Source organism: Pteropus medius, unplaced genomic scaffold (genome assembly GCF_902729225.1).
Source record: "Pteropus medius unplaced genomic scaffold, Ma_sr-lr_union100, whole genome shotgun sequence".
NCBI classification, from domain to species: Eukaryota; Metazoa; Chordata; class Mammalia; order Chiroptera; family Pteropodidae; genus Pteropus; species Pteropus medius.
The window spans coordinates 28,246,359-28,273,451 of NW_024340696.1; the positions used below are offsets into that span (position 1 = coordinate 28,246,359).

Sequence of the window (27,093 nt, forward strand, 5' to 3'; positions counted from 1 at the left end):
CCTATATCACAAAATGTTTGTAGAGTTGAAACTCAGCTATACGAGTAACTATTTCACTATGAAACTTTGTTTCTACCAAATATAATTTATAAAGCAAAAATATTAATAGACAGGAAATTTCAAATCTTCCATAGACTATTTAATTGATCTTTTAGTTCCCCTACATCACCTAGCACACTGCATTGTACATATTAGAAGCATAATGGATGTCTGATGAACAATTATTTTAATTGCCCAGATTGATTAAAATATAGGTCTAAACTTCCATGGTCCAGTTGTCTTGTATATTCACAGACATGAATTACATTATTGCATTATGGCTAGTATAATTTTATATAACTAGACAACCATCTTTCATCTTGCTAAGTTTAAAGAGTAAAGATAATAGCTAATGTTTATTGAACACTTATTGTTTACATTATGTGTTTACACAGGCATTATGCTAAATGCTTTCTATATACAGTATCTCATTCAGTCCTTAAAATGTCCCTGTGAGATATATACTATTGTTGTTATAGATGAGGAAACTGAGGCTTAAAAAGGTAACTTTTTCAGGGTCACACAGCTAGTAAAATGGCCAAATTGGGTTCATACCAAAGTCTCTAATGCCAGAGTCCTCCTTTTAACCTCTTTAGCAGTGTTCCTCAACTCTGGCTGCACATCCTAATCACCTGGAGAGATTTATCTATTCTGCAAATGATTTTACATATTACTTTTAATCATTAAAAATCCGTGAAAAGAACATGTGATTTACAACAAAGAACAAGCAGGCTGCCTTTCCTCAGAATTTATTAAGCAAATAATCTCTAGATCTTAATTCCAGGGTTATCTTTAAGTGGCCAGATTTATTTTAGCTACTTTAACTTGGGTCTTTGGTTTCAGGACAGTGTATATCAAGATTTACAAACCGAAAAGTACCCTATTGTGTCAAATTTAATCCTGATGAAGATAAGCAAAATCTCTTCGTGGCTGGGATGTCTGATAAAAAGATTGTGCAAGTAAGTCTTTTACAGTATTTTTATTAAGATCCCAGAGCTTTGTTTTGTATCAGGGAATGGAATAAGGAATATTAACTTCTTTAATGTTTGCTACTTTTAGGGACTACTGATGCTCTCTTCTTATTAGAAAATAGTAAATTCATAAAAACAAGCGGTTGGAAATCTTTTCCTCTCTCTATTTTCCAGAATTATGATCTTTGTTTGTTTTCATAAATTTTCATTTGTCTTTATTTCTTCTCTTGTTTGATATACAGTGGGACATTCGAAGTGGAGAAATTGTGCAGGAATATGATCGGCATTTGGGAGCTGTCAACACCATTGTTTTTGTTGATGAAAATAGGAGATTTGTGAGCACATCTGACGATAAGAGCCTAAGAGTTTGGGAATGGTGAGTTTCTGTCAGTAGAAAATCTGATAGTATAAAGCAAGCAATTTAAAAATTTGTGGCCAAAGACAAAGCCAGTTATTATGCGACCATTTGAATATTTTCACAACTGTGATCTCTGGCTTGCCAGTCAAACTGTTTTAACTGTTTAGTATCCAGAATGTGGAGATAAAATTTTAAACATGCTACTTCTCATAGTCTTTGGATAATCTATCCAAAGGATATTTATTTTGAGTCATTTTTCTGGCAGTGGTGAAAAGTTTGCATTGTGCAATCTTTAACATTCTTTATTAGGCATCTTATTTATCTTTGCAAAATAACTGACATAGAGGCCACAAATATATAGACTATATTGATTACACTAGAATTTGAGCATGTGATCCTGGACTCAGAACCAGCCCAAAGAAAACATTGAAAAAAATCTCCTAATATTTTAAATCTCTACATTTTGACTATTTGATACTGAAAATTTCCTCCTGTCATCACCTTTGTTTCCTGCCATTAATAGCCCATATGGTAGAAAACAAACATTTTACTTGTAGAATACAATCAATATATTGGTTAATTTTGCTTTCCTAGAGAAAATTTAAAAAAACTAAAGTCAAGAAATACTAAAAGCTAATTTCATTAAGTATCACAGATCATGTTTTATCATTTATTTCTGAAGAAATGCATGATAATCTAGTTAAAATGAATGTTTGAATGGAACCCAGCTAGTTTTGATGGTTATGAAGCACAGCTCAACCATGGGTACAGCCTTGCAGGAAGTAGAAAGTATGTCTTCCCACCCCAGAGGTTGTTCTGCAGTAGGAGGTGTGAAGCCTTGAACTACAGCCAGTAGTTTCCTCCTGAAACTGAGTCCCTCTGGGGAGGTGAGGAGGTCCCTAACCTTTGTCAAGGTAATTTAGGTAACTGAAAATTTAATGTAATTTTACCACAGTTTCTCCCACACTCACCACCAATGCACTCCTCCAAATTACCCCCAGTAAAGGGAGAGTTGGCTATATTTTATATAGTGTTAACATCATCCTTAAGCTCCATGATTTGAGACTATCTTATAATTAAGATCAGTCTTCAAAAATGATGTTACCTGCAGAGAATCTGATAGGGACACCAGGTTTTATATGAATCACCTTAGATTATTTAAACAGTACTCTGGAGAATGAATATCCATATACTTGCTTTATTTTGTTAAGACACTTTAACAGTTTGATTGTACTTGAACTTTTAGATGTTTCTTCAGATGTTTGTATCTTCATTTTTCGCTTCTTTTTAAAATGCGGAGTAGTATAAAAGAAATTGGGAAATATTTAAATGAAGCACCAGTTACAGGGCTTTAAGAACACTTGTGTATATTCTAAATTTAGAGTATTGGCCAGCAAAATATTTTGACTTAATGAAGGGGTGATATTAGCAAGGGTTTTTTTTCTTTTTAGAGCTTAAATAATATTCCTAAGAGGCATAATACTATTTTATTATAAATGATGACATTCTTTAAATTTCGGTTGCTGCTTCACTTGCTGCTGAAGCCTTCCTAACTAATCTTCATATGAGGATAGGTCCCTCTTCACTGTCATCCCACAAACCCTTTGCTTCCCAGAATTTTTTAGTGCTTGCATATTTGTTCCTCTTCCCTGACAAGGTCTTAATCGTGAGAGAAAAAGACCTCTGTCTGCTCTCCATCTGTCCCCGGCACCAGCATTGTGACTAGCATATAGTATGCACTGAATATCTAAGGAAATCATTATTGTCATAATTATTAATGATATTACATTTATTGAGCCCTTTCTATGTGCCAGGTACACTAAGCATTTTATTTCAGATCAAAATGATTCCAAACTTGACATTTTTTTAGCTATATTAAGATAAGCTGGCAAATAAAATTTAATATGTTTAAAGTATATAATATAATGACTTGATATACATATACATTGTGAAAGTATTCCCCCTGAGTTAATTAACACATCTATCACCACATATTTACCTTTTTAGGGAGTAGCGGGGAATGAGAACACTTAGGTTCTACTCTTAGAAAATTTCAGTTAATTAATACAATATCAACTGTAGTTGCCATGTTATACGTTAGATCTTCAGGCCTTACCACTATTCATCTTACCACTAAATGTTTCTACTCTTTTACTGGCCTCGGCTTTTTCCCTACACCCCCAGACCCTGGCAGCCACCATTCTGTTCTCTGCTTCTCTTAGTTTGACTTTTTTTTCTTTAAAGACTGCACACATAAATGATAGCATGCATTATTTGTCTTTCTCTGTTCAGCTTATTTCACTTAGCATGATGTCCTCCAAGTTCATGTTGTCACAAGTAGCAGGATCTCTTTATTTTCTAAGGCTATTATGTGTATAAATACCACATTTTCTTTATCCATTCATCCATTCACAGATAATTTAGGTCATTTCCATACCTTGGCTATTGTGAATAATGCTATATTGAACGTGGAAGTACGAATATCTCTTTGATAGAGTGATTTCGTTTCCTTTGGATATATACCCACCTAAAGTGGGTATATATTGATATACCCATGGATTGATAGATCTATTTTTAATTTCTTGACGAACATCCATACTGTTTCTGTAATGGCTGTACCAGTTTACATTTCTACCAACTGTGTACAAGGGTTCTCTTTTCTCCACATCCTTACCAACATTTGTTATTGCTTGTCTTTTTGATATTAGCCATCTTAGCAAGTATAAGTTGATGTCTCATTGTGGTTTTGGTTTGCATTCCCTTGATGATTAGTGATGTTGAGCACTTTCCAGTACCTGATGGACATTTATATGTCTTCCGTAGGAAAATGTCTATTCAGGTCTTTTGCACATTTTTTAATTGGGTTATGTGGTTTTTTCGCTATTCATTTTATGAGTTCCTTATATATTTTGGATATTGACCCTTTATCAGAAATGTGGTTTGCAGATATTTTCTCCCATTTCCTAGTTACCTTTTCATTTTGTCTGTGATTTCCTTTGCTGTATGGAAGCTTTTTACTTTGAGGTAGTCCCACTTGTTTATTTTGGCTTTTATTGCCTTTTTAAGGTGTCATGCAAAAAGTCATTGCCAAGACCAATGTCAGGGAGCTTATCCCCTATGTTTCTTCCAGGAGTTGCATAGTTTCAGGTCTTATGTTCAGGTCTTTAATCCATTTCGAATTGATTTCTGTGTATGGTATAAGATAGGGGTTCAGTTTCATTCTTTTGCATGTAGATATCAAGTTTTCCAAATACCATTATTGAAGAGACTGTCCTTTCTGCATTGTATAATCTTGGCTCCTTTGTTGAAAATTAATTGACCATCTATGCAAGGGTTTATTTCTAGGCTCTCTATTCCATTTGATCTGTGTGTCTGTTTTTATGCCAATACCATGCTGTTTTAATGACTATAGCTTGTAATATAGTTTGAAATCAGGAAGTGTGATGCTTCCTGCTTTGTTCTCCTTTCTCAGGATTGCTTTAGAGTCTTTGTGGTCCCATACGAATTTAAGGATTGTTTGTTCTATTTCAGTGAAACATGTCATTCGGATTTTGGTGTGTATTGCATCGATTCTGTAAATTGCTTTGGCTAATATGGACATTTTAATGCTATTAATTCTTTCTATTCATGAACATGGCTTAAAGTCTGTTTTGTCTGATATAACTATAGCTATCCCTGCTTTCTTTTGATTTCCTTTTTAATGGAATATCTTTATCCCTTCATTTTCATTCTATGTGAATTAGTTCTCTTGTAGGCAGCATAGATAGAGTTGGTTCTTGTTGTTGTTTTTATCCATTCGGCCACTCTATGGCTTTTGGAAAATTTAGTCCATTTACATTAAAGTAATTACTGATAGATATGGATTTACTGTTGCCATTTCATTCATTGTTTTCTGGTTGTTGTATAGTTCCTTTGTTTCTTCTCTCTTCTTTTGTGACTTGACGATTTTCTGTAGTGGTATGCTTTGATTCTTTTCACTTTATCCTTTGTGTTTTTATTCCAGGATTTTGCTTTGTAGATAACATGAGGCTTCCATAAAACATCCAATCATATGGATGGATAGTTAGATAAATGAAGGGTTGGTGGGGAGAGAAGATAACTTGTATCTAGATTGATTAGTCAAAAAGTAATAAATGTGAGGATCAGTCTTGCTATGAAGACAAATAGAAGCAAAACTACCTCAGCATCCCTGGAACTGTCTTCACTACATAAAACCGACCCTGAAATCAGTTACTGGTGATCCTGGCAGCTTGCTTGCCATGAAGCTAGGGAGAGTAAGGGAGGCCCTGACCACCTCAAAATAAGAACTGACTCCAACAGTAGGAAAATTATCATCTCTGGGACCTTCAGACAAGTGCTATTTGTCAAACTTTTATATCCTTTACCTGCTTAGAGTAGCACAATGATACACAAATGAAAGGAAACTTTCTAATTGGCTAAATTCTTAGATGTCATGGACATGTTTTCTCCCAATGGTATTTATTTTGTTAAAATATTTTTAAAAGAAAATTTTACAGAGGTTGTTATTATTGTTTATCTTTTAGTTTTAAATTTTCATAGATTTTTATTAGAGTTTTTCCAATTATTTCATTTCCAGACTGAAGATTATTTGTAAGACATAAGTTACAACTCATTATACTAAATTATAGTTTCTAATTAGAAAAGTGTTGTGTTTATTAAATACGACTGTGCCTAGCAGACATTTTTACTAGCAATAATGAAGTTCACAGGTTGTTCAAATTGATGTCTAGTTCTAGAGCTCATTGTACCAAGATCCCTTGAAATAAAGGATCTGTTTAAATTTTTTTGTTTATTTTTAGTAAAACAATTTGATATGAACCTGGACTATGGGTAGTTTAATTTAGAAAATGTATTTATGTTAGCCACTAATAATAAATATGGGGAGGGAAAAATAGTTGAATCTTTTTCAGATTGAGTCTCTTTTCAATACATTTGGGTCATTCTGATATCTTAAATGTGTAAAGCGTTGTAGATTTGATAAATGATAACGTTCCCTATGTTATGCCTGAAAATGTTTGTCTTTAACCAAGACCCTGATAGAATATTTTTCCTAATGATTTGCTTCTTCTTCTGGATGGATACATAGATGGATAGAGAAAATCCTTACTTAAAGGCAAATCATTGTCATTATTATTTTCCATTTAATCAAAGTCTTGGAACTTGAATCATGGTTTGAAATTAAAAGTGCTCTTTTATATTTTGAGATTACATCAGATTACATGTCCCACACATTATTTTGTAAAAAAACATTTCAGGTCTGTTATGAAAAGCAACAAGACCAAAATCCTTCAAAGTTACTAAAGAAATTTTTATCATGGAGACTATTAAAACTGAAAAGGCACTTTGAACTTCTGATTTAATGCTTTTTCTCCTGCATCATACATATTTGGAATATTTTTCATGTCAACTGAAAATAGAAGATTTCCAGGTACCAAGCACTTAATCTCCCTTACCCGTCCTGAAGTCTCATCATATCTGGAAACAGCTCAACCTGCTTGCAGAGTAAGTTAAGGTTGCCTGGCAGATAAAATAGGAATGTTTCCCTATAGGCATGCCTCAGACATCCTGCTTCTGCCTACCATGATACATTTTTAGATGAGCTCATTATTAAAGAACTTTTAGTAAGATTTTTTTTAACATAAAGGCCAAAGTTTAAATCAAATAGAGTTAAAAAACTAAATCATTGACACTGTTATAATTATCACAGAAAGGCATTTGTGAAGTAAAAGATGTATGTTAAGCAATAGAATGTCGTTTTGTGATTTTCCTTCCCCCAGGAAGTTTCCTGAAAAGTTTATTTAATATATCATTTCAAGAGTATCTCTTTTGTTTCAGAGAGAGTTCTTCTAAAGATTCTTTTTAAGATTACTTATTCTATATACTATTTTTAATTTTTAGGGATATCCCTGTGGATTTCAAGTATATCGCAGAACCCAGTATGCACTCTATGCCCGCAGTGACCTTGTCTCCAAATGGTGAGTTAGTAAATAGAATGTGTGTTTTAAGTGAGCTTTCTAAGACATGGTGTGGTTTCTGTTTAAAAGAATCTTGGCCATTCCCTCCTATGGGAAGGCTGTCGCTGTGCCATACCTATGTAAGGAAATCTTCTCATTATTAGAAATAATTATTTTTTTCATATTTTTTTACCCAGTCTCTCTTTTTTTTTAATAAAAATAAAAGAAATAATGATTTACAACTTAATGTTGACTAATTATCTGATTTCCATCTAAGAATCAGGGTTTTTGTTGTTTTTTTCTTAATCCCCTTCCAACAGAATCATGTCCAACAACTCATTAGTGATTTATTTTGAGCTCTTTTTCTTTTAGGGGAGAGAAAAATTTGGTCTGGTTCCCCATAATGAGAACACCTTAGCAACTCACTATAAAAGATTTTCTCAGGCAAAAATAAAAAGAGTAAATCTATTTAATACTGTTTTCTGTTCCGTAATGCGTTGCCTTTTAAGTGCAAGGTAATTTGTACTGCAGATGTGCTGGCAGTATACTGATATAATTATAGCTCTGCATGAGGGTATTAAAGTGGAGGATCTGATGTTTGGGCAACATTGTCATCAAAGCCACAGTTAACTCACATAGCTGCTATGAGTGTAGAGCAAGGAAGAACAGATAATAAATAGTTCTCTCTTCCATTGAGACATCTGCCACAGGCAAATCAGTGATCATTTTTGTCTAACGCCATATGATTTTTATGAGAAGACAACCTAACTAGGTCTTATTTTGATAAATCACCATGTTGTATACTTTGTCACATTTGTCACTGCATCTACATTTCATGTTCTGTATATTTAAACTATTCTTCACAAGTGTTGTACTCATCTTTAACAAGGCCACTTACCAGCTCAGACTGTGGGCATTGTTCATGCAAGTATACAGGATGCGAGAAGACACTGCAGTTTAAGCTCTATGGGCTTTGGTGAATCCTGGGTGGATAAAAGCAGTCTGGCCTTTCGGCAACAGTTACTGAAATTCTTTTAATCATATCTTTTTTACATATAGTTTTAGTTAATAATCCTGGGTTTCCTCACTTAAAATTGATCTTTCTTTTTCCTATAATTAACATAGATGAGTCTTTCCTTCCCATGGTTGTATTGTCTATACTTACTACATATCAATTTCATTTCATAAAATTTTAGTTCAGTTCTATTAATGCTAAACTCAGAATTTCTGTATATCCTTATTTTAAAAAAATTTTATATGAAGAGTGCTCAATTATAAAGTAATAGATTTTGTAGTCCTATATATGTATAAATACCTCTTGCCAGTGACAAATTTGTAATACTTTATAGATGATATGGTAAATTTATTTTCCTATTATTATAAAGTAGTCGGGAACAAAAGAATATTAATGACTGAATGTATTTAAAATAAAAAATCTTTTTTAAATTTCAGTTTTTCTCTAAAATATTTCATTTATTGAATTTACAGGGAAATGGCTAGCATGCCAGTCAATGGACAACCAAATCTTGATTTTTGGAGCACAGAACAGATTTAGATTAAATAAGAAAAAAATTTTTAAGGGCCATATGGTAGCAGGTTATGCTTGCCAAGTGGACTTTTCACCAGATATGAGGTGAGTTTAAATCTTCTCATGTATTCTCATATTCAAATATGATGATATAAACTACAGTTGTATAAATAATAATACTTCACATATCACTTTCACATATGTAATTGTATGAGCACTATGCAGATTGTCAAAATGCCAAATAAAGGGGCAAGAACAATTACAAAAACTATCTTTTACTTTTTTAAAGTTTTTTAGTATATCTCTTTATATTGCTTAGTCCTGTGCCCTTTAACCACATAACAAATCCCTGTCTATATAGGCAATGCCTTATTTTCTCTCTGCTTTTCTAATAAGCAAGGCTTGGAGGACTATAATCACTACATTGCTGTGACTGAATGAACACAGAAGAATTAATTCTGTGTTGCATTGTTGAAGTTAACAACTTCACTACAGCTTTTCTGTGCTGAAATCTCAAACCCAGCTTCTGAAAATTTCTAGGTCATACTAGATTTATGAAGCCTGGAGTCTTTCTAAGAGTGAAACTCTATATTCATTCCCCCATTCTTAGCTAAAATATATAGGTATAAATAATTCAGAAATCTCTGTAACCTTATCTGTTTAGCCTGGTAATTGGGCATTAGACTCCTACATGTGAGTCAATTTTAGGCATATTCAAAAGATGTTGGAGCCAAAAGTAATTATGAATGTGGTAGAATGGACTACAGTAGAAGGGGTCTAAACGTGTTTGCTGGCTTTGTGTGAAATTGGTTCTCCTACTTGTTTCTGAATGTCTGGATAGTGATTGTGATACCGCATTCATTGTGACCCTTGGAGCTCCCAGGCTTCCAAGTTAAAAATAATTTTTTACTCTTAGATTAGTCCTCATTGGGGATGATTTTTGGTAGACGTTTAAATTATAGACTGCTTTATATTCTACTTTACTCTTCTCACTGAGTTTTGTATATTCATATTGGTTTTTTCCGTTAAGGTAAAAAAAATAAACTGTTCCTCATCCACTTTACCAATTTAAGGTGTTCGAATAATTGAAATTTATTTTTCTTCTCATTGTAGCTATGTGATTTCAGGAGATGGAAATGGAAAATTAAACATCTGGGACTGGAAGACCACAAAACTGTACAGTCGGTTTAAAGCTCATGAAAAAGTGTGTATAGGTGCTGTGTGGCATCCTCATGAAACATCTAAAGTCATAACCTGTGGTTGGGATGGTCTCATTAAATTGTGGGATTAATGAGATTAATCCTTAAACTATCTAGGATCATTTTTGATCCAGTATCATATTTAATGATATTTAATTATTAAATGTGTTGGATGGCAACTTAATTTACAGATTATCATTTCCTTACATGGCCTTATAAAGTTGACACCTTGTTTATAAAAGAAACTTTGTAAATTTGGCTCATATAATTTCATTGGCAACTGTTTTGTTCTTTATGGATATTATTTGTACAGAGAATGACCATTGACTTTCTATTTGACAAGTGGTTACTGTTGGCAGGCAGTCTGGGCTTACCCTCATGGCATACTGAAAGGAACCCTTTTGGAGTCAAGAAAGAATTCTTAGTGGATTTGGGGTTCTAAAGGAGATAATATAACTAATGACAAGTAGCCAAGAAAGGTACCATGCATTTATTTACCTCTTCAACAAAAAAGAAGTCACAGGAATTTAATGTGACTCTGAAAGAAGGATAACACCACCCGCAGTTACTGCTTCCTTTATTTCCAGTGGGTCAAGTTCTAATCTTTAGGATTCAGGAGTTGCACTGTTTTTATGACACATGTTGTATATTTTTAGTTGTAAGCCAGCAATCTTCTCAGACTGCAGCATTCCTCTAACGATTAAACAATGTAAAATACAAATCAGTCCAGAGTTCTTTCCTTGACTTTCTTCCTGATCAGTATAGTCCAGGACTATTTATAATCAGAGAATTATGTTATTTTTGAAGATGGAACTCATGAGAATGAGTCAAGACTTTGAATTTTATTTGTATTTACTGTCAGTAAGGACCTGGCTACACTTTCAGAAATCAGGGTCTCTTAGGCTGTTGCCTCACAGATGTTACTGCTGAAATGCTCCTCATAGGAGATGGGGTATGAGGACATAGTTCACAATATCAACTTGTAATTTCTTTGAAGTTGTATGTTTTCTCTTTAAAATTATTCTGATTTGGCTTGTGGATATATTTGACAGAACTTTTTAAGATAGGGAAAATTTTAAACTTCTTTCCAAATCTTTGAGTAAAATTGACAATCCAAGAAAATGACTAGGGTTCCCCAGTTTGAGAAGCAGTGACTGGTCAGTTACAAAAATAAATAATTTATTTATTTTTTTTTAACTTCAGATTGTGAAATCAAGATAGCCTCTCGAATATAGTAGCTAACAACACTTCAGTTAGACAAGCCATTTCTCCAGTTTTATTACAAATCTGTATCAGATGTTTGAATATGGTTTGAAATGTTTCAGTACCATGCTAAAAAGATTGGTTCATAGCTGCTCAGAGTGCTGATTTGCAGACCAAAATCATGTTGAGTGTTCATATCCTAAGCTCTGAGTCCCATGCAGTTCATGGTGCAGTCCTTAAGGACATCTATTTTAAAAATTAAAAAAAAAATTTTTTTAGAGCCTAGTATAGATAACTAGGTGCTATAGCCACATATTAATAAATTTCAAAGCAGAAAATAAAAAAAAAAACAATAGAAGTGGTAGAGCTATATTTTTGGACACAGAGGCGCTCAAAGAAATAAGAATACGCTTCCTACCTGCTGCCATTTCTGTATCTTGCCAGGAAAGGTGGCTGCCATTTCCTGAAGAGGAAAGAATTCAGATAAGACTTTTTCTTTAGTCCCAACCACTGGGTTTAACGAATGTGAATTAATCACATTTGATTAATAATAAAAGAATTAATCATATATTTAAACTATCTTATTCATCACCAGTGTTATGTATGCTACAAATCATAATTTCTAAATCTGAGTTTATTTTATTGTGTTTTTGACTGTTTCTAAACTAAGCAACTAAATATAAAAGTTGTCTCTTTTTTAAAAAAAAAATATTTTTTAATAAAGCATTTTTGTAAAAAGTGTTATGAAAATTTTCATTCTTAGTCTCCTTTCAAGTCTGTTGAGACACCAAGTTAAAGCATTTATGGATTTTAAATGGGTCATTTTGATTTTATGGAGCGATGATGCTTTAGAGGTGAGTATGGTATATTAATGGGTTTATTCTAATTAAATAATAAAAATACAGGACATTGCCCTCAGAGCATACACATTAACACATTTTATATTCACTCAGTGGTGGGTGGCACTGAGTTATGATGGCACTCATTTTAGAGTACACAAATGAATGTGTTTCTCTTCCAGCATAAAAAAGTCTCAAGATGATGTTGTTACTGGAATTAAGTGGTTACCAACTAACTCCTTTTCCTTACTGCAGCCTTTTTGTTCATACCCAGCACACATTTCCTTCCTAAAAGTTAGACTAAAAGTGATGCTTTATTAAAGGTTTAATTGAATGAATATTTAAATATTTAAATATTGAAGCACAAGCTGGGAATATTTTGTCTTAAACAAAGAGACAATTTTAAGATAAGGAATAGGGAGCAGCATCAAACAGGCACTTCTCTAAATAGAAAAATATAGAGTGATGCTTGTGGATGTATTGTGAGGCTGGTCGATAGCAACAATTATAGAGACTCTCCTTGAAGAACAGTTTCTCAGAATGTGGACTGAGAACCAACTGAAGCAGAATCACCTGGAAATGGTGTCACTTATTGAGGAAGAGAATTCAGAAGAAAGTAGAGGTTAGTTGGAGCCATAATGAATCCAGGTATGGGGAAGGGAAGTGTGAAGTAGCATCCAATCAATATATCCATCTGTAGTGTAAAATTTTGGGTCTCAAAGTGAGATCTATGGAACACTGATACTGTATTTCATCAAAGATGCATAGTTTTTACATTTCGACATCTCTGAAATAGAGCTACATCTTCAAATCAATGCTGTGTAATAGTTTAATGGGCAGTACTCTTTATTAGTAGATTATAAAATAACTGATTAAATACTGTATAAACTAGGCAAAGTTCTAAGGGACCCGAGAAGAAAAGATCTAATCAATAGAAAGAAGGTTCTATCACAGCCCTTGGCTCAAAATTCATGTTACCGATTTTTATTTGCTCAATGAGTAAATAAAATGAATGAGCTAACAAAAGATTAGAATCTAGCAAGGTCCCCAGGTGATATGCACACTAAGGATGAGAATCAGTGAAGTAGGGTCTGAGCTTATCTTAAATATTTCAGAAATCACACTATTTGGTACATGTAAACTCAGAAATTTAGCTAAACAAAAATATATACACATGTGCATGTGTGTATGTATGTTGAATATATGTATATACATTTCACATTAAATGTACACGTTCATGTTCATAGCCACTTTAATAATTGTAGAAACAACTTTCTTAACCTAAACATTGCAATATTATCTGGAACTTAAGGGAAAAGAAGTCGTGACGTGCAGCCAGAGTCCTTAGAGTGCTTTTATTTTTAGTGACAAAGAGAACTCCTTTGCATGTTCGGCTTTCTATAATTGCAATAACTGTCTTCAAATTAATTATTTAGCTCCCACCATCCACACTCCAACCATCAGCATTTGAGATCTGAAGGACTTGAATCTCAAACAATTTAGGCTTAAGTATATGTTCTAGTATAGTGCTATCTAATAGAATATCTGAGCCTTGTATGTAATTGTAAATTTTCTAATGGCCACATTTTTAAGAAACCCAGAGGATATTAATTTTAATAATATATTTTATATAACATTCAAAGTATTTCAACACTCAATTATATTTAAAATTAATATTTTCCTTTTCTCATACTAAATCTGAAATCTGGTGTATATTTTACACTTAACAGCACATCTCAATTCAGACACTAAATTTTCATCAAATCCTTGATCTGTGTCATACAAAGTAGACTTACATGCCCAAGTTGTTCCAAACATACCTAAGAGTTTTCTAATAACTGAATCAATTATAAGTTTCTTTAATTTGAAGTAATTTAAAGTAAATATAATGTGAAATTCAGTTTCTCATTCACACCACATTCTAAGTGCTCAGTAGTAACGTGGGGCTGATGGCTGCCATATTGCACATACAGTTCTAGTGCTTCTTACACACGCTGGCTCAAATAGTGAACTTTACTGCTTCATCTTCTGAAAGGCATCCTAAGGTTCAAATAATTCATAAGATACTCTATGTAAAGAATATAAATGTTCCTATTTTTCTGGGTAGTTTCCTCAGGTTTATCTTCCAGCTCACTTTACAGTCTTCCGCTGTGTCTAATCTATTTAATTCATTAAACTCATTCCATGACTCATCCTGTTATGGAAAGTCTATTTGTATTTTTTATAGCTACCTGTTCTTCAAATGTCTTATGGTTTGTATATATAGTCTATTATGCTTTTATTCTTTTTAAACAATTTATATTTTACTTTATGATTGCTATTCTGTTATCTCACATTCTTGAGCTTAAAATCCCATTGTTTGTTACCTCTGTTAACTCTGTCTCATTGTGGGCCATTTCCTTGTTTGCTGTAATTTTTTATTAGGAGTTTATCTTAGTGAGTCTTGCTTTTTTGAGGAAGTTTTTTATAGCCTGAGTTGAACAGTCTCTTCAGAATGATTTGACATTAGTTTCTGTCAGGTACCCCTGAGGCATCACCCCCTAGAACCAACTTTTGAATCTTCATTTCTCAGTTTATGATTTTCCTCACCATGTGATTAATATAAATCCAAGTCCTTAAACAAGCCAGAGATTTCAAATTCTCATGAGAAACCTTTATTTTCTCCTAGAGCTAAAGCAAGGATAGGCTTCTGCTAGGGGAGAAGATTTTTAGGGACCTTCTTCCACTGAGGTGGTAGCCCTCCAAGGGTCTCACGGTGGTAGGGGTCTGTCTTAATCCTTTCCTCCAACAGGTCTTAAGTCAGGCTTCAAGCCTCTACCCATCACTGGCATACTGAATTCCTGCCTCTGGGGTCCCTCTCAGTTCTTTGTGTCTGAAGATCTTTCCTTCCTGGCTATTATATTTATATACACATACATACAGACACACATGCATACACATGTGCACATATACATGCATTACATACACATACACATATAAATACATATGTATACACACATATATATATATATATTTACACAGAAGGATCGCCATAGATATATGTACCCGATCTAATATCTTCAGATATTGCCACTTTGTTAGGATAGTCTAAAAACATAAAAGTATAAACTAGTGCAGTCTGAAACATTCCATTTTTGACAACCATCAAAAGAGTTTAAGTGTGCTGTTCTCCTGAGGGCACTTCACTTGATGACTGGAAAGTCATTATAATGGCTCCATCTTTTATCTGAGCTTTTTCTTCTGAATAAGTACATCATTTGGATTCTTCTGAATTTATCCTATGCCTTCCCTTAATAGCACACAAATCAAGAAATTATGCTACCCCTGTCTAAGCCTTCTCTAATAACAGAAATCTTAGAATAATGACATTTTTCAAGCTAGAAGAAACCTTGGAAATTAGATATTCCAACCTAAGTAAGAAAATAGGCCAAGAAAGGTGATAACTTTCTTGATATCAGCCAGCTAGTTAGCAACAGTAAATCTTTCTCCTCTGATCCTACTATTGCCTCCTCTACATGCCACTTAATTGTATATTTTTTAAACTGTCAGGTTGGTGTCATAATCTGTGTGGCTTCCAGCTTGCTCTTTCTGAGTTAGGTGGTTTAAAAGAAACTCTCAGCTATCTAGATCATGTTTATTTCATCCTTTAGTAAAACAACCTGTAGCTAAAGACATTCTCATGGTTTCTCCCATGAGAGTTGGGCCCTATCACCTCATAACTGCTCACATGGATGTTTCTTGGTCATACTTTAGTCAAATTGTTTGGAGAACATAGTATCTTTTCTCATCTTGCCTTTACTCTTTGAACAACTGTTTTAATATTTTTTATCGAAATACCATACCCTATCCTTAGCAGAAATAGCCTCATATCATACCTTCCTTCTCTCATAAACTTAAAAATATTCTCCATGCTGCTGTGAATTGTGATTTTATACACTGACTCTAAAAAGTTTGTTTTCTGAGCATTGGTACAAAGAAAAGACAATGAGGAATGAGAAGCGAATATTGAAGTTTAATATCCTAGGATAACTTCTAGTCAAAACTGAGCCTTCAGTTATTATTTATTCAATTCAGTTATATAGTTCTCAAGTCCCCAAGGTCAAGAAAGATTTCCAGATTAGCATAAACAACCATATCAATAAACAACCATGTTAATAAAAGGATAAATTATGTCTAAATTAACCAAAATGAGAGACAGTGGTACATCTACATTCCAAAAGTATTTTTAATGCCAGAAAAAAAAACTTCGAAAACAAATGATAATAAATTAATTTCACTGAAAAGTCCTATGTGAAATAGCTTTCTTTATTCATATTCAACAAATATTTATTGAGCACCTTTTACCTAGCAGGCACTAGGGCTTACCCGTGTGAAGTTAGGGAAACTAGAGGGCCTTAAATGAGGGGTCCCTTGAGGAAACGATATTAGATCTAACATCAATCTTTGAAAAAATATTGTACAGATAATTAATAGTTTGTTTTTACTGACATAATTGTGGTTTCATTATTATTAAAGATCCCACTTGGACCTCTGATCATTACATGTACCCACCCAGAGGTGATAGCAAAATATCCAACAACCAGTAACACAGGAGAGCAGTTAGAATAGAAGCTAATCACTGTGCTAGGGCAGGGTCCTGGAAGTTACCTAGTATGCTGTGAATTAGTTGCTCGATCTTAAGGAGTTCTGAGGATGCTGTGGGAGAGACTACAGTGGAGAACAACAACTCAGGACCACAGCCACTTACCAACCCGATAGTTCACTGGTACATATTGATTGCATATCTATCTGTCCTATGTATACCGAGCTACTCTATTGAAATAGTCTAGATTAGAATTCAAACTTGACAAGGAAAAAATAATCCCTTATTGTTTCAGACAATCTTACTGCACAAAACTGATCATTAAGAAAAACGTAAAATATTTTATACAAGAATATGAAGCTGCTAGTTTTACAAGCATTGATTTTAATGAGTATTGAGAACTATCATTTTTCTATATCATTCTAAACTGTGACAGTAAGCGTATCTGATTTATTTTTCTTAAGGACAGAAATACAATAGCATTATTTAAAGAATTTCAATAATTTCTAAATTTAGGCAGTTTAAGAATATACTGAATTTGGGAGATGATTTTAAAGTAAAGTGATAAGTAAAGTTTAAATACTTCTTTCGATGTAAGAAAAAGAAGACATTTTAGCATAAGGTTAAAGGTACTGAATTCACAAAGAATCAGCAATTGGCTAGTACAAAGGAATGATGTTATTGCTTAAAAGGAACACATAAAGTTATCTTCAAAAGAAGAGAACAATTATATTAATTGAGCTTGGAGGTACTGTTGTATTGTCAAGTATAATCTGTTCATTTAAGAAGCCTTCATTTTCAATCTGGCAAAATATGATGATGAGGCTAGCTTCCTGTAAAAATCCAAGCTTTACAAAATCCAAACATGTAATACTCAGGAAATGCAAATCTTGTACTTTATTTACTATATGCTAAACTCTTACAACCAAGGCAGAAATGCTTACACGAATAGCTGATTTGGACTGAACACAGTAAATTTATGAATTTACTTTTGTTCCATCCTGATGTAAATTTAATGGACCTTTATTCAATACTAACGAAAGTTTGTTTACTTCTCCCTCATTCTCTTCATTTGAACATGTCACATAGTTACAAATATTTATATGATAATCTATTATAACCACATTAAATACAGTCTTAAGAAACAGATTTCCTTTGACTCGAATCTCAAATTATGACATAATGTTTGTGCTAAAAGGTGACCTCTGAATCTCCAACATCCTCAAGTTTTTCACCTAAAAAATGAAGTTTCTTTTATCATTTGATAAGACCATTATTAAATTGGTATTTTCAGTTTTATTTATGAGCTTCCTCTGTTAACAGTTAATTAAGAGATGTTTGTCACAGATATTCACATCTGAGCTCTTTCATCTAAGGTCAAAAACTAGTTTAAAACAAAGGAAACTCATGCTGCACTCCCAAGTGACTCTGCCCTTTCTAAAACCCAGGAGGAAAGTGCCAAGTATTGTAATGAGCCAAAGCCAAGAATCACTTCCAAGGCCTTGCAAGAGCTTTTCTGGCAACCTGAATATATTGACAGAGAAGTTATTGGGTCCCCATATTTTTTCAGTCACTTCCAAGTACTTGCAAGAGCTTTTCTGGCAATTTGACTACATTGACAGACAAGCTGTTGTGTCCTGATATTTTTTTAGTAAGCCTCCATTTGGCAGGCATATTTTAATTAAGTAGATTGTTTAAATTAAACATGCCTGCTACAAAAATGATCCCAACTCTTAAAGATTTGTAGATCTGGTCTTAGTATATTTGTAGTTTTTTTTTTCCTTTTTACTAATAGGGAAGCAAAAATATGTCCTTTGGAAGTAGCACCTTACATTTGTTAGAGGCTATTGAAGCAGCATTGTGGAAGGACCAGCATGGGCCCTAGGATCTGACAGACCGAAATGTTGATTCTTGCCCCATCGTCTACTAGTTGAATGATCTGAATGAACTATTTATTAACCTCTCAGAGTTTCTTTACCTATATATTTAATCGAGAAAATTACATTCCCTCACAGTGTTGCTGGGAGAATTAGGAATAATGATTACACGGTGCTGGGCACATAGTAATCTCTCAATGAACAGCAGCTCTTCATTTTGTTTGTATTTCATTTGTGTTGCTTTTGTGGTGGTTTTGGTAACAATGACTGTTGTTTTGCCTGTTCTTCACCAGCAGGATCTCCCCCAACACCAGTGCTGTGGTAACCTAGACCCTTCTCATGTCCTACACCAGGAGTTCTCCACAGTGGGTGATTCTGCCCTGTAGGGAACATGTGGCACTGTCTGGAGACAAATCTGGTTGTCACAACTGAGTGGAAATCGGAGAAGATGCTCCTGGTGGGAAGGGCCAGGAATGCTGCTAAACACCCTACAATGCACAGAACAACCCTCTCTCCCCTGGCAAAGAATTATCCAGCCCAAAACGGCAGCAGTGCTGAGATTAAGAAACGCTGGCCAACACAATAAGGATAATAAATTCTAGAGGCAGGAATACCATAGCAACAGTCAGAAAATTCATCATAAATTTGAAACTCTCCATAAAGGAAATGAAGGACAGTCTTAGAAATAAGCATAAAATAAGTACAAATAACTATTGAACAGGCTGCCTAGTAGGTGGGTGTGGGTGGGTATGTTTGTGATTTATTTTGAGTTTGTCTTTTTTCCTTAACAGTACACCCATTCTTGCTTCAGATATATATAGTGTGATGAAGTCAATGTTCTGTACCACCAATCTGGAATAAATGGTAACTTGCCTGGTACAAAGGGGCTTTCAGTAATGCCATAAATCTTTAATACCATGAATTAAAAATCTTGATATGGATGTGTACATATCTAAAATCTGATTAGACTGGACACTTAAGATCAGTACACTTCATACTTAATGTATAAGAAGGTTTAAAGGTTTAACATATAAAAAGGTGTATTGTATATACTTCATTGTATAAAATGTTTATTAAAAAGTAAAAGAAAAAAAAATCTGTGATATAATCCAAACAGGAACTAGATGAAAATTACACTGTTTCAGAGGCTATGCCATGCAAACCAACAGTATAACTTCAGATTTTTTATGGACCCTTTGCACTTTTGAAATACCTATGGACAATAAAGCAACCAAACTGCAATTTCAAAGCACACTTATTCAAGCTGGTCCTTCCACCTCAATGACTTTTATTAGTGTATTATGCATTTTAAAATAGAAAACCTCATTTATATTTTAAAACATCACTAATAATTCAGAAAGTCTTGTTTCTTTTGAAGTTAGTGAGATCATCTAACTCCAATATGTTTTGGTTTCTCATTTGACAAATGGTATTTTCAAACTGTTGCAAGAAACAAAACCCCAACCCAGGGAATGTCTGGGGTAGAAGTAGATTTAAAAAAAAAAAAAAAAAACAGAGAAAGGTATAAAGTTTAGTAGTAATCAATATTCTATTCCCTCCTCAAATTTCTTGAACAAACATATATGTATGTTTTCCTGCTCTCTCAGGATTTAAAAAGTATCAGAAAATATATTTAATTTATAATAAGGGAATAATTTGGTTTATTTTATACTATTTAATTAATTTATTTGAAATAGAATTTTTAAAAATCATTTGTAGGATTAAATGTCTAATCCTATAAAGATAAATGAAAGTGATCATTTGAACTATTGAGAACCTGTATTTTCTGCTTTATTTTTTGAAAAATAAAAAGGATTGGTACCACTGAAACATTGCATAACCATCTCAGGCTACAGGCTTATAACGAACGCCAACTGGCAGTAAAGAAAAACTCAGTCTTTGAAAGAAGGCATTAAAAAAAAAAAAAGATATACAACTTAGGTGAGTCTATAGTTGAGAATCAGGTTTGAAGTCAGAAGAGGCAACAGTAAAGAGACCCAAATTCTGCTTTGTGCTTAGTTTCATAGGAAAAGAAGAAAATTTAAGGCTGCATATGAAAAGAATGTTCTTGCAGTTCTTGATAGTCTAGTCCTTAAACAGTGACAGTATTTAGTATGTCTGAGTCCCCAGATTCAGTGGTTCTCCTAAGATCACAGCATGGCCTCAGCAAAGGCTGAGAAGGCGTGACTGAAATCTACAAATGTAAAGAATGTTATTGACCAGGTGAACAAGAAAAACCATAAAAGAGGTGAGTTCAAGTCAAAAGAAAGGTCCTTTTTTAAACAGTAGGCTGCAAACATAAGAATCTCATCAACCCAGTAAAAATGGAAAATTTATCTAATTTCTTTTTCCTGTTGGTGAATTCATGGATTATAGATACATAATGAATTTGAGGGAAAACTGAGGTAAGTGGGAGATTATCTTCCAAGTTAAGTGAAAGAGGACAAGCATCCCCACTCTGTCAGAGGCAAACAGGCAAAGAGCCTGGGTCTGTGCAGACAGAGGTTGACTTCTGTGGCACTCCTATGTCCATCTCTTCAACAAGTACAAACTGTACCCTTACTATACGGCAGGCACCAGGCTACAGGCATTACAAAGGCAATAACAATCTCCGCCTCAAGCAAGTAACAGGCTAGTGGGAGACTGGACAAGTAAACTGATCATTAGAATCGTGGATACATTCCAACCTGCAAATAGTTCCTCAAGTACTTGATGAGATCCTGCATCCTATTTCCATCTCGTATTTACCCAACTCAGGGTATAACAGCTACTTGCATTAAAAATGTCTTTCTTCAGGAATAGCTGAGGTTTAGATAAATCTTTGTAACTGTGAAAAAGCCTGAAGTCCTTCAGTTCTAACTCTTTGAGGAGGCTGTACCAGAACCGCACAACACTGCTATCGCTGCCACTGATCTCGAACCCAGGCCAGTGGAGATGGATCTCAAAAATGAGCTGTCCGATCTGTTCAAGAACATCTTCCAGAATAAGATTTTCCAAAACTTTCCACTCTGCACTTTCCAGATCTGCTTTGAGAATATCAATCTGTAACAAAATGTTGAAATGAGATTAGCAGATTCAATCAACATGGTTAAACAAGCCATCTTGATATTAGGAACATCACTGTGTAACTACCTCCGAAGAAAGAATTTTTCAAATTTTAGATTAGAAGTCTTTTTCAAATGGCCACTTATGAATTTCTAACCTCACTCCACACCAAACATTAATATACAAATAATGGAATGCCAGTCAGAAATCATAATGAATACTCTTACTTTCTGCCCAATGGGAAATGGATGCCCGAAAGGAGATGCTAAAGCATGTGTATCACGAAGCTCCATGCTCATGGCCTCTCCCCAGCAACCTATATGCTGCTCAGAGGAGCCCAGCCATGTCCTGCAGAATGGTGGCCTGCAGAGAGGGACTGACAGAGGGGCTACTGCCTGCAGGGTCCCCCTCACAAACCTTACCTACCTCTAATTTCAGAGTTCACAGGTTAGGCTGTTTTCAGGTTAGAATATTAGACTTGTAAAAAAATAATTTCATGATTTCTTTAAAAGGTATATACCAGAACAGCATTTTAAAAAAATACCATTCTGTTTATTTTATGAATACAAGTTCACATTCCAGTTGAGATGGCATATAGGAAGAAGGGTAGGATGGGAGAGATTTTGCAATTAATTAAGTTATGGGAATCAGCTCCTTTTTGCTGGCTTTGCACAAAATCTATTAAAGTAATAGAACCCCAAATACCCCCAGAAGGTAATGAAAGCTAAAGACTTACTGAGGGCTTATATGTACCTGGCACTATTGCTTCATCTTGCAATATCCATTGACTGCTCTCAACAATTCTGCAAGCATGATTCTCTTAGTGTCTCCATTTAGAGTTTAGGAAACCAGACTCAGAGTAACCTATCCCCAGTCACACAGCTGGAGAGGCAGTGGTGAAATCTGTCTATATGGCCCATGTTCTTAACCACTAGGAAGTCACGATGCTGACTTCCTCCAAATCACCAAAGGAATAACAGTAACTCTGAGTCCCTAAAAGGCTTTTGGTTTGAAAAATAAAGTTCTATTGGAGAGTGAATAAGGGCCAGTGAGTAGAAGAAGTACCGTTATCAACATCACCAACTTACATTCACAGAGCTCTTTCCAGCTTAAAGAATTACTTTCTACATATATAATCTTAGTAAAACAGCCCTATCAGCAGACAAGGATGTGGTAAAAATGACTTTTTGCTGCCAAGAAATGGATTGGGAATGAAAAGGGATAATTAGACCACAGAGAGGAAGGCTAACCGCATTCAGACAAACCAGAATAATGAAGATGGAGAGAATCATTGCAATAGAACAAAGGCTATTGTCTCAAAAGTGACAGCACAACACTAAATAGCTCTTCAAGAAGCTGCTGACTATAGTCACCAACATCCTGCCCATGAAAGTGAAATAAATTTGCCTGTTTAGAAGGATGAGTAAGGACCAAGACCAACCCTGCCCCAGCCTCTCCTCTCTCTCAGCGCATGTCTGTTCGGTAGGTTTCTGAGGTGCAGCTGAGACATGAGGTTCTCAGTGCAATGGTAACATTCCCTGTGTGATTTCAGAGTTGAGTGGAGAAGAAACACAAAATTTAGACATAATTGCTCTAAGCACGTTGTCTTTGCCCAATATCTCGAGTCCCTGATGGAGATGCTTTCACTCTCTGGCCTTGGATAGCACCTCCTGGTCCATCAGGGCAAGAGCGATGCTGATAAAAACCCCAAGAATCCCAAGAGGCCTTAGAAAAGGCTAAATATCTATAAACTAGCTGGTTGGTTCGACGGTTCCAAAATCAAAGAGAAAAAGTTAAAAAAAAAAAAAAACACACCTACAACAACTTTCTTTTCTGAAAGGAATGGAGCGAAGGCAGGTTGCCTGCAAGCATGCACAAGGCTAAAATTATTCTTGTCAATTGGACTTGATAGAATTAATTCATTCTCTTCTCATCTCTGCTGACTGGGCATTGCCTTGGCTTTGTTTAGTCTTTGAAGTTTTAAACAGAATATCCCTGAATTGGGGTAATTAAGCTGCCAAAAGAAAAATTTAATCAAAACCACCAAGTTTTCTAGTTGGTACAGAAAAGAACCAAAACTCCAAGTCACATTTGTTGTGTCAATTCACATAGCCAAGAATCTCTTAGATTCCTTACAGATTTATTTTTTACCATGGTTTTCTGTGAGTTTGCATATTTTGAATTTGATCAACAAATCAAAGCATTAAAGGGACAGGGTAATGTTAATCAGCCTAAAACTGACCTAAAAACTCTAATGGTGAAATACGGAACAATACGCTTTACAGTGTTTCCCAAACATTTTTTAAATAAACTATTAATCAGAAGTTATAGCAACTAGAAAATAACCAAATTATTTGGCTGTGTCATAGCAAATATTTGCTTCCTTTGGAAATCCAATTTTCATTTACAAAATTCTAACCCACTCTAAAGAGCAGAAAGTAAATTCAAACATGACAACACTCCCAACCTCTTTTGATTCAGTGACAAAAATTCTCTACTTCAATCAGAATTGCACTGGTTGATCTAACTCGGGCAGCTCAGGTGTGGTGTGGCACTGAGGAGCACATATGCTCTCGCCTGCCTGAGAGCACAGGCAGCCAAAATTCTGTGAATAAAACATGGTTTTCTCTTCAGTGTGCCTTTGCTATTTCTTACATTTCAGAATTATCTATTACATAACTATTTTGCAAATGTACTTTCCATTATCACTGCATAATGCACTTAATATTATTCTTATTAGAAGGCACTAAACATTTCTGACTAAAATATGCCAATTTTAAGGTTCTAATATCAGCTTCCAACAATAATGGCACTAAAAATCATGCAAATGATCATATCAGAATAATCGAATGCCAATTCTAATACAGTTAGGTTAAATCAGGTTTCTTGAAAAAACAACTAAATGTTAACTCTCTGTAAACTTTAGAATAACTGAAGACACACTGTTGAGTGGGAGGGCCTTAAAGAAGGTAGATAAAATAACCAATTTGATATAATTTCAGAGGGATCTTCCTATCAAAAATTGTCCCCTTTTTCTTGTGCCTAAAGCACACAACAAGTCACCTTTCATAGAACTTTTTGAGGAAATGAGAATTTTAACTGGATTAAGATATGAAGCCATCTAAGCAGCTTCTCCATTACAGACACAAGCTTATCCCTGTGTTCATCCACCCAGAACTGCAGAAATGAGAGTAAAGGGAGGAAGTGGTCTCGACGTTTGCATTCGTTTGCTGGGACTACTGTAACACAGCACCACAAACTGTGTAGCTTCAACAACAGAAATGTATTGTCTCACAGTTCTGGAGACTAGACATCCAAATCAGGTGTCCAACAGTGTGGGCTCCTCTGAGAGCTGTAAAGGAGAATTTGTTTGGTGCCTCTCTCCCAGCTCCTGGTGGTCTGCAGGCAGTCTTCGGTGTTCCTTGGCTTCTGCATCACTCTGATCTCTGTCTTCATCTTCACATTGTGTTGTCCCTGTATGTCTGTGTCTAAATTTTCCCTCTTTATTAAAACACTAGTCATATTGAATTAGGGGGCCCATCCTACATCGAATTACCTCATTTAAACTAATTACATGGGCAATGATCCTATTTTCAATTAAGGTCACTTTCTGAGATACTAAGGGTTAGGACTTCAACATAAGAATTAGGGAGTGGAACACAATGCAACTCACAACAGTGTTTGAGGTAGCTATTGCTATGGAGCTTTGGCAAGGCAGTATGTGCTCAGGAGACAATTCCCAAGGCTAATGCCAAGGAAAAATGCCCTGTACCAGCAACGCTCTGAGGCAATTATGGACATCATCTTGCCAGTCACCGGCCAACAATGACAGCTCCAATCTTGATAGGTGTCAAACCCAGGGCAGGTCAACAAGTCTCCAAGGCCAATTAAAACCGCCATCATGAAACCTCTGTGCTTCATTCCCTGGTTCCTTCTCGGCCACACAACAAGGCCCAGCAGGTACAGTTTGTCTTTGGTATCCTCCCATTCTCAAGCCACATCCCTCTCCCTCCTTCTGGAACTCCTTCAGGTACTCAACATCTTCACGCCTACAGCTCCCCACCTAAGCCTTTTCCCCTTCAAGGGGGCTCTCCAACAAGATAGGCAGATTTCATTACATGCTGGCTGGAGCTCAGGAGAACAAAAATGGAAGCTGCAACACCTCTAAAGACCTAGGTCTGGGACTCACTAGCATCACTTCCACTGTATTATATTGGTCAAAGCAAATCACAAGGCCAGCCCGGATTCAAGGGAAGGTGAAATAGATTCTAGCCCTTGAGGGGAGGAGTGACATATACAGAAAGGATAAGACAAATTGTTCATGGCCATGTTTGCAGGTAATTGACTGCAGTGATTAAAAGCAATATTACTTTATGTGCCAATCCATGAATGAACCACAGTATTACAGTAGACATAAATCTTTCCTGGATATAAGCAACACTCCAGGAAAAATAAATAATAAAGCCTCTATTCATCAGAATATTATTAAAGAAGGGACATTAGCTAAAACATGGCATTTGCTGTTAGATCTGCCTCTCCTAGCAAGTTGACAGAGAACCAAAGATATCCAATGAATTAAGGACGAGCAATAAAAAAAATACTGACAAGGACAAGTAAATATGTGTACGTCTTAGGTATGGTATTAGTTTCCTAGGGCCATTATAACCAAATGGCACAGACTGGGTGGCTTTAACAATAGAAGATTATTTTCTCACGGTTCTGGAGACTGGAAGTCCAAGATCAAGGCATCAGCAGGTTGGTTTCTCCTGCGGACTCCCACTAACTCCCACCTCACATGCTTTTCTACAATATAAACGACCCTCCTCCCATCAAGAGATGGAGGTTGGTGTTCCCTACCCAGGGATAACTTCATAAGGTATAACTTGTGCGGTCATACCAGGCCCTACACTAAGAAGGGCACTTGATTTAATGCTGTTATCCTTGACTTGAAAGGATTTGAGGGTGACTTATTATGTAGCAGTAAATAAGTAGAAGACCAAATACTGTTTGTGAAAATCTTTGTAAAAGTTAAGTTATTTGTATAGTGGCAAATACTATATGTCCCAAAGCTGTGATTTTTAGAAATTAATAAATATTTAACCAAAATATTTTCTTATTAAAAAAATACATGGTCATTATTTAAAGCGGGGTGAGCAGGGAGGTAGAAACGGGTAAAGGAGGTCAAATATATGGTGACAGAGGATATTGGACTTTGGGTGGTAAATACACAATGCAATATACAGATGATACATTATAGAATTATACAGTTAAAATCTATATAATTTTATAAACCAATGTCACTACCCAAATCTAATATATTTTTAAAAGATAAAAAGTAAAAACTGTTAAAATTAAAACTACAGATAAGCAAAAACAAAAAAATTAAAATACCCATAATCCGGAGTTGAAAAACATTTAACTCTTGAACACCTGAATTATTTCTTGCCAAACATTTTTCTTTTTTCTTTGCCATAAAC

At 34.9% G+C, this 27,093-nt stretch overlaps 2 protein-coding genes across 2 annotated transcripts in view; one reads left to right on the forward strand and one right to left on the reverse strand.

Moving 5' to 3' along the window:
* The window catches only part of CDC40 (cell division cycle 40), a 41,643-nt gene extending 30,012 nt beyond the window's left edge, over positions 1-11,631 (forward strand). The window contains exons 11-15 of the mRNA XM_039870286.1: positions 883-998; positions 1,253-1,386; positions 7,288-7,364; positions 8,832-8,976; positions 9,985-11,631. Coding sequence (XP_039726220.1) covers positions 883-998; positions 1,253-1,386; positions 7,288-7,364; positions 8,832-8,976; positions 9,985-10,162 — 650 coding nt within the window. The 3' untranslated portion in view covers positions 10,163-11,631. The remainder of the gene's footprint in view (positions 1-882; positions 999-1,252; positions 1,387-7,287; positions 7,365-8,831; positions 8,977-9,984) is intronic.
* Positions 11,632-20,517: 8,886 nt separating this feature from the next.
* Positions 20,518-27,093, reverse strand: part of METTL24 (methyltransferase like 24) — a 95,418-nt gene continuing 88,842 nt past the window's right edge. Inside the window, exon 5 of the mRNA XM_039870309.1 lies at positions 20,518-21,613. Coding sequence (XP_039726243.1) covers positions 21,299-21,613 — 315 coding nt within the window. The 3' untranslated portion in view covers positions 20,518-21,298. The remainder of the gene's footprint in view (positions 21,614-27,093) is intronic.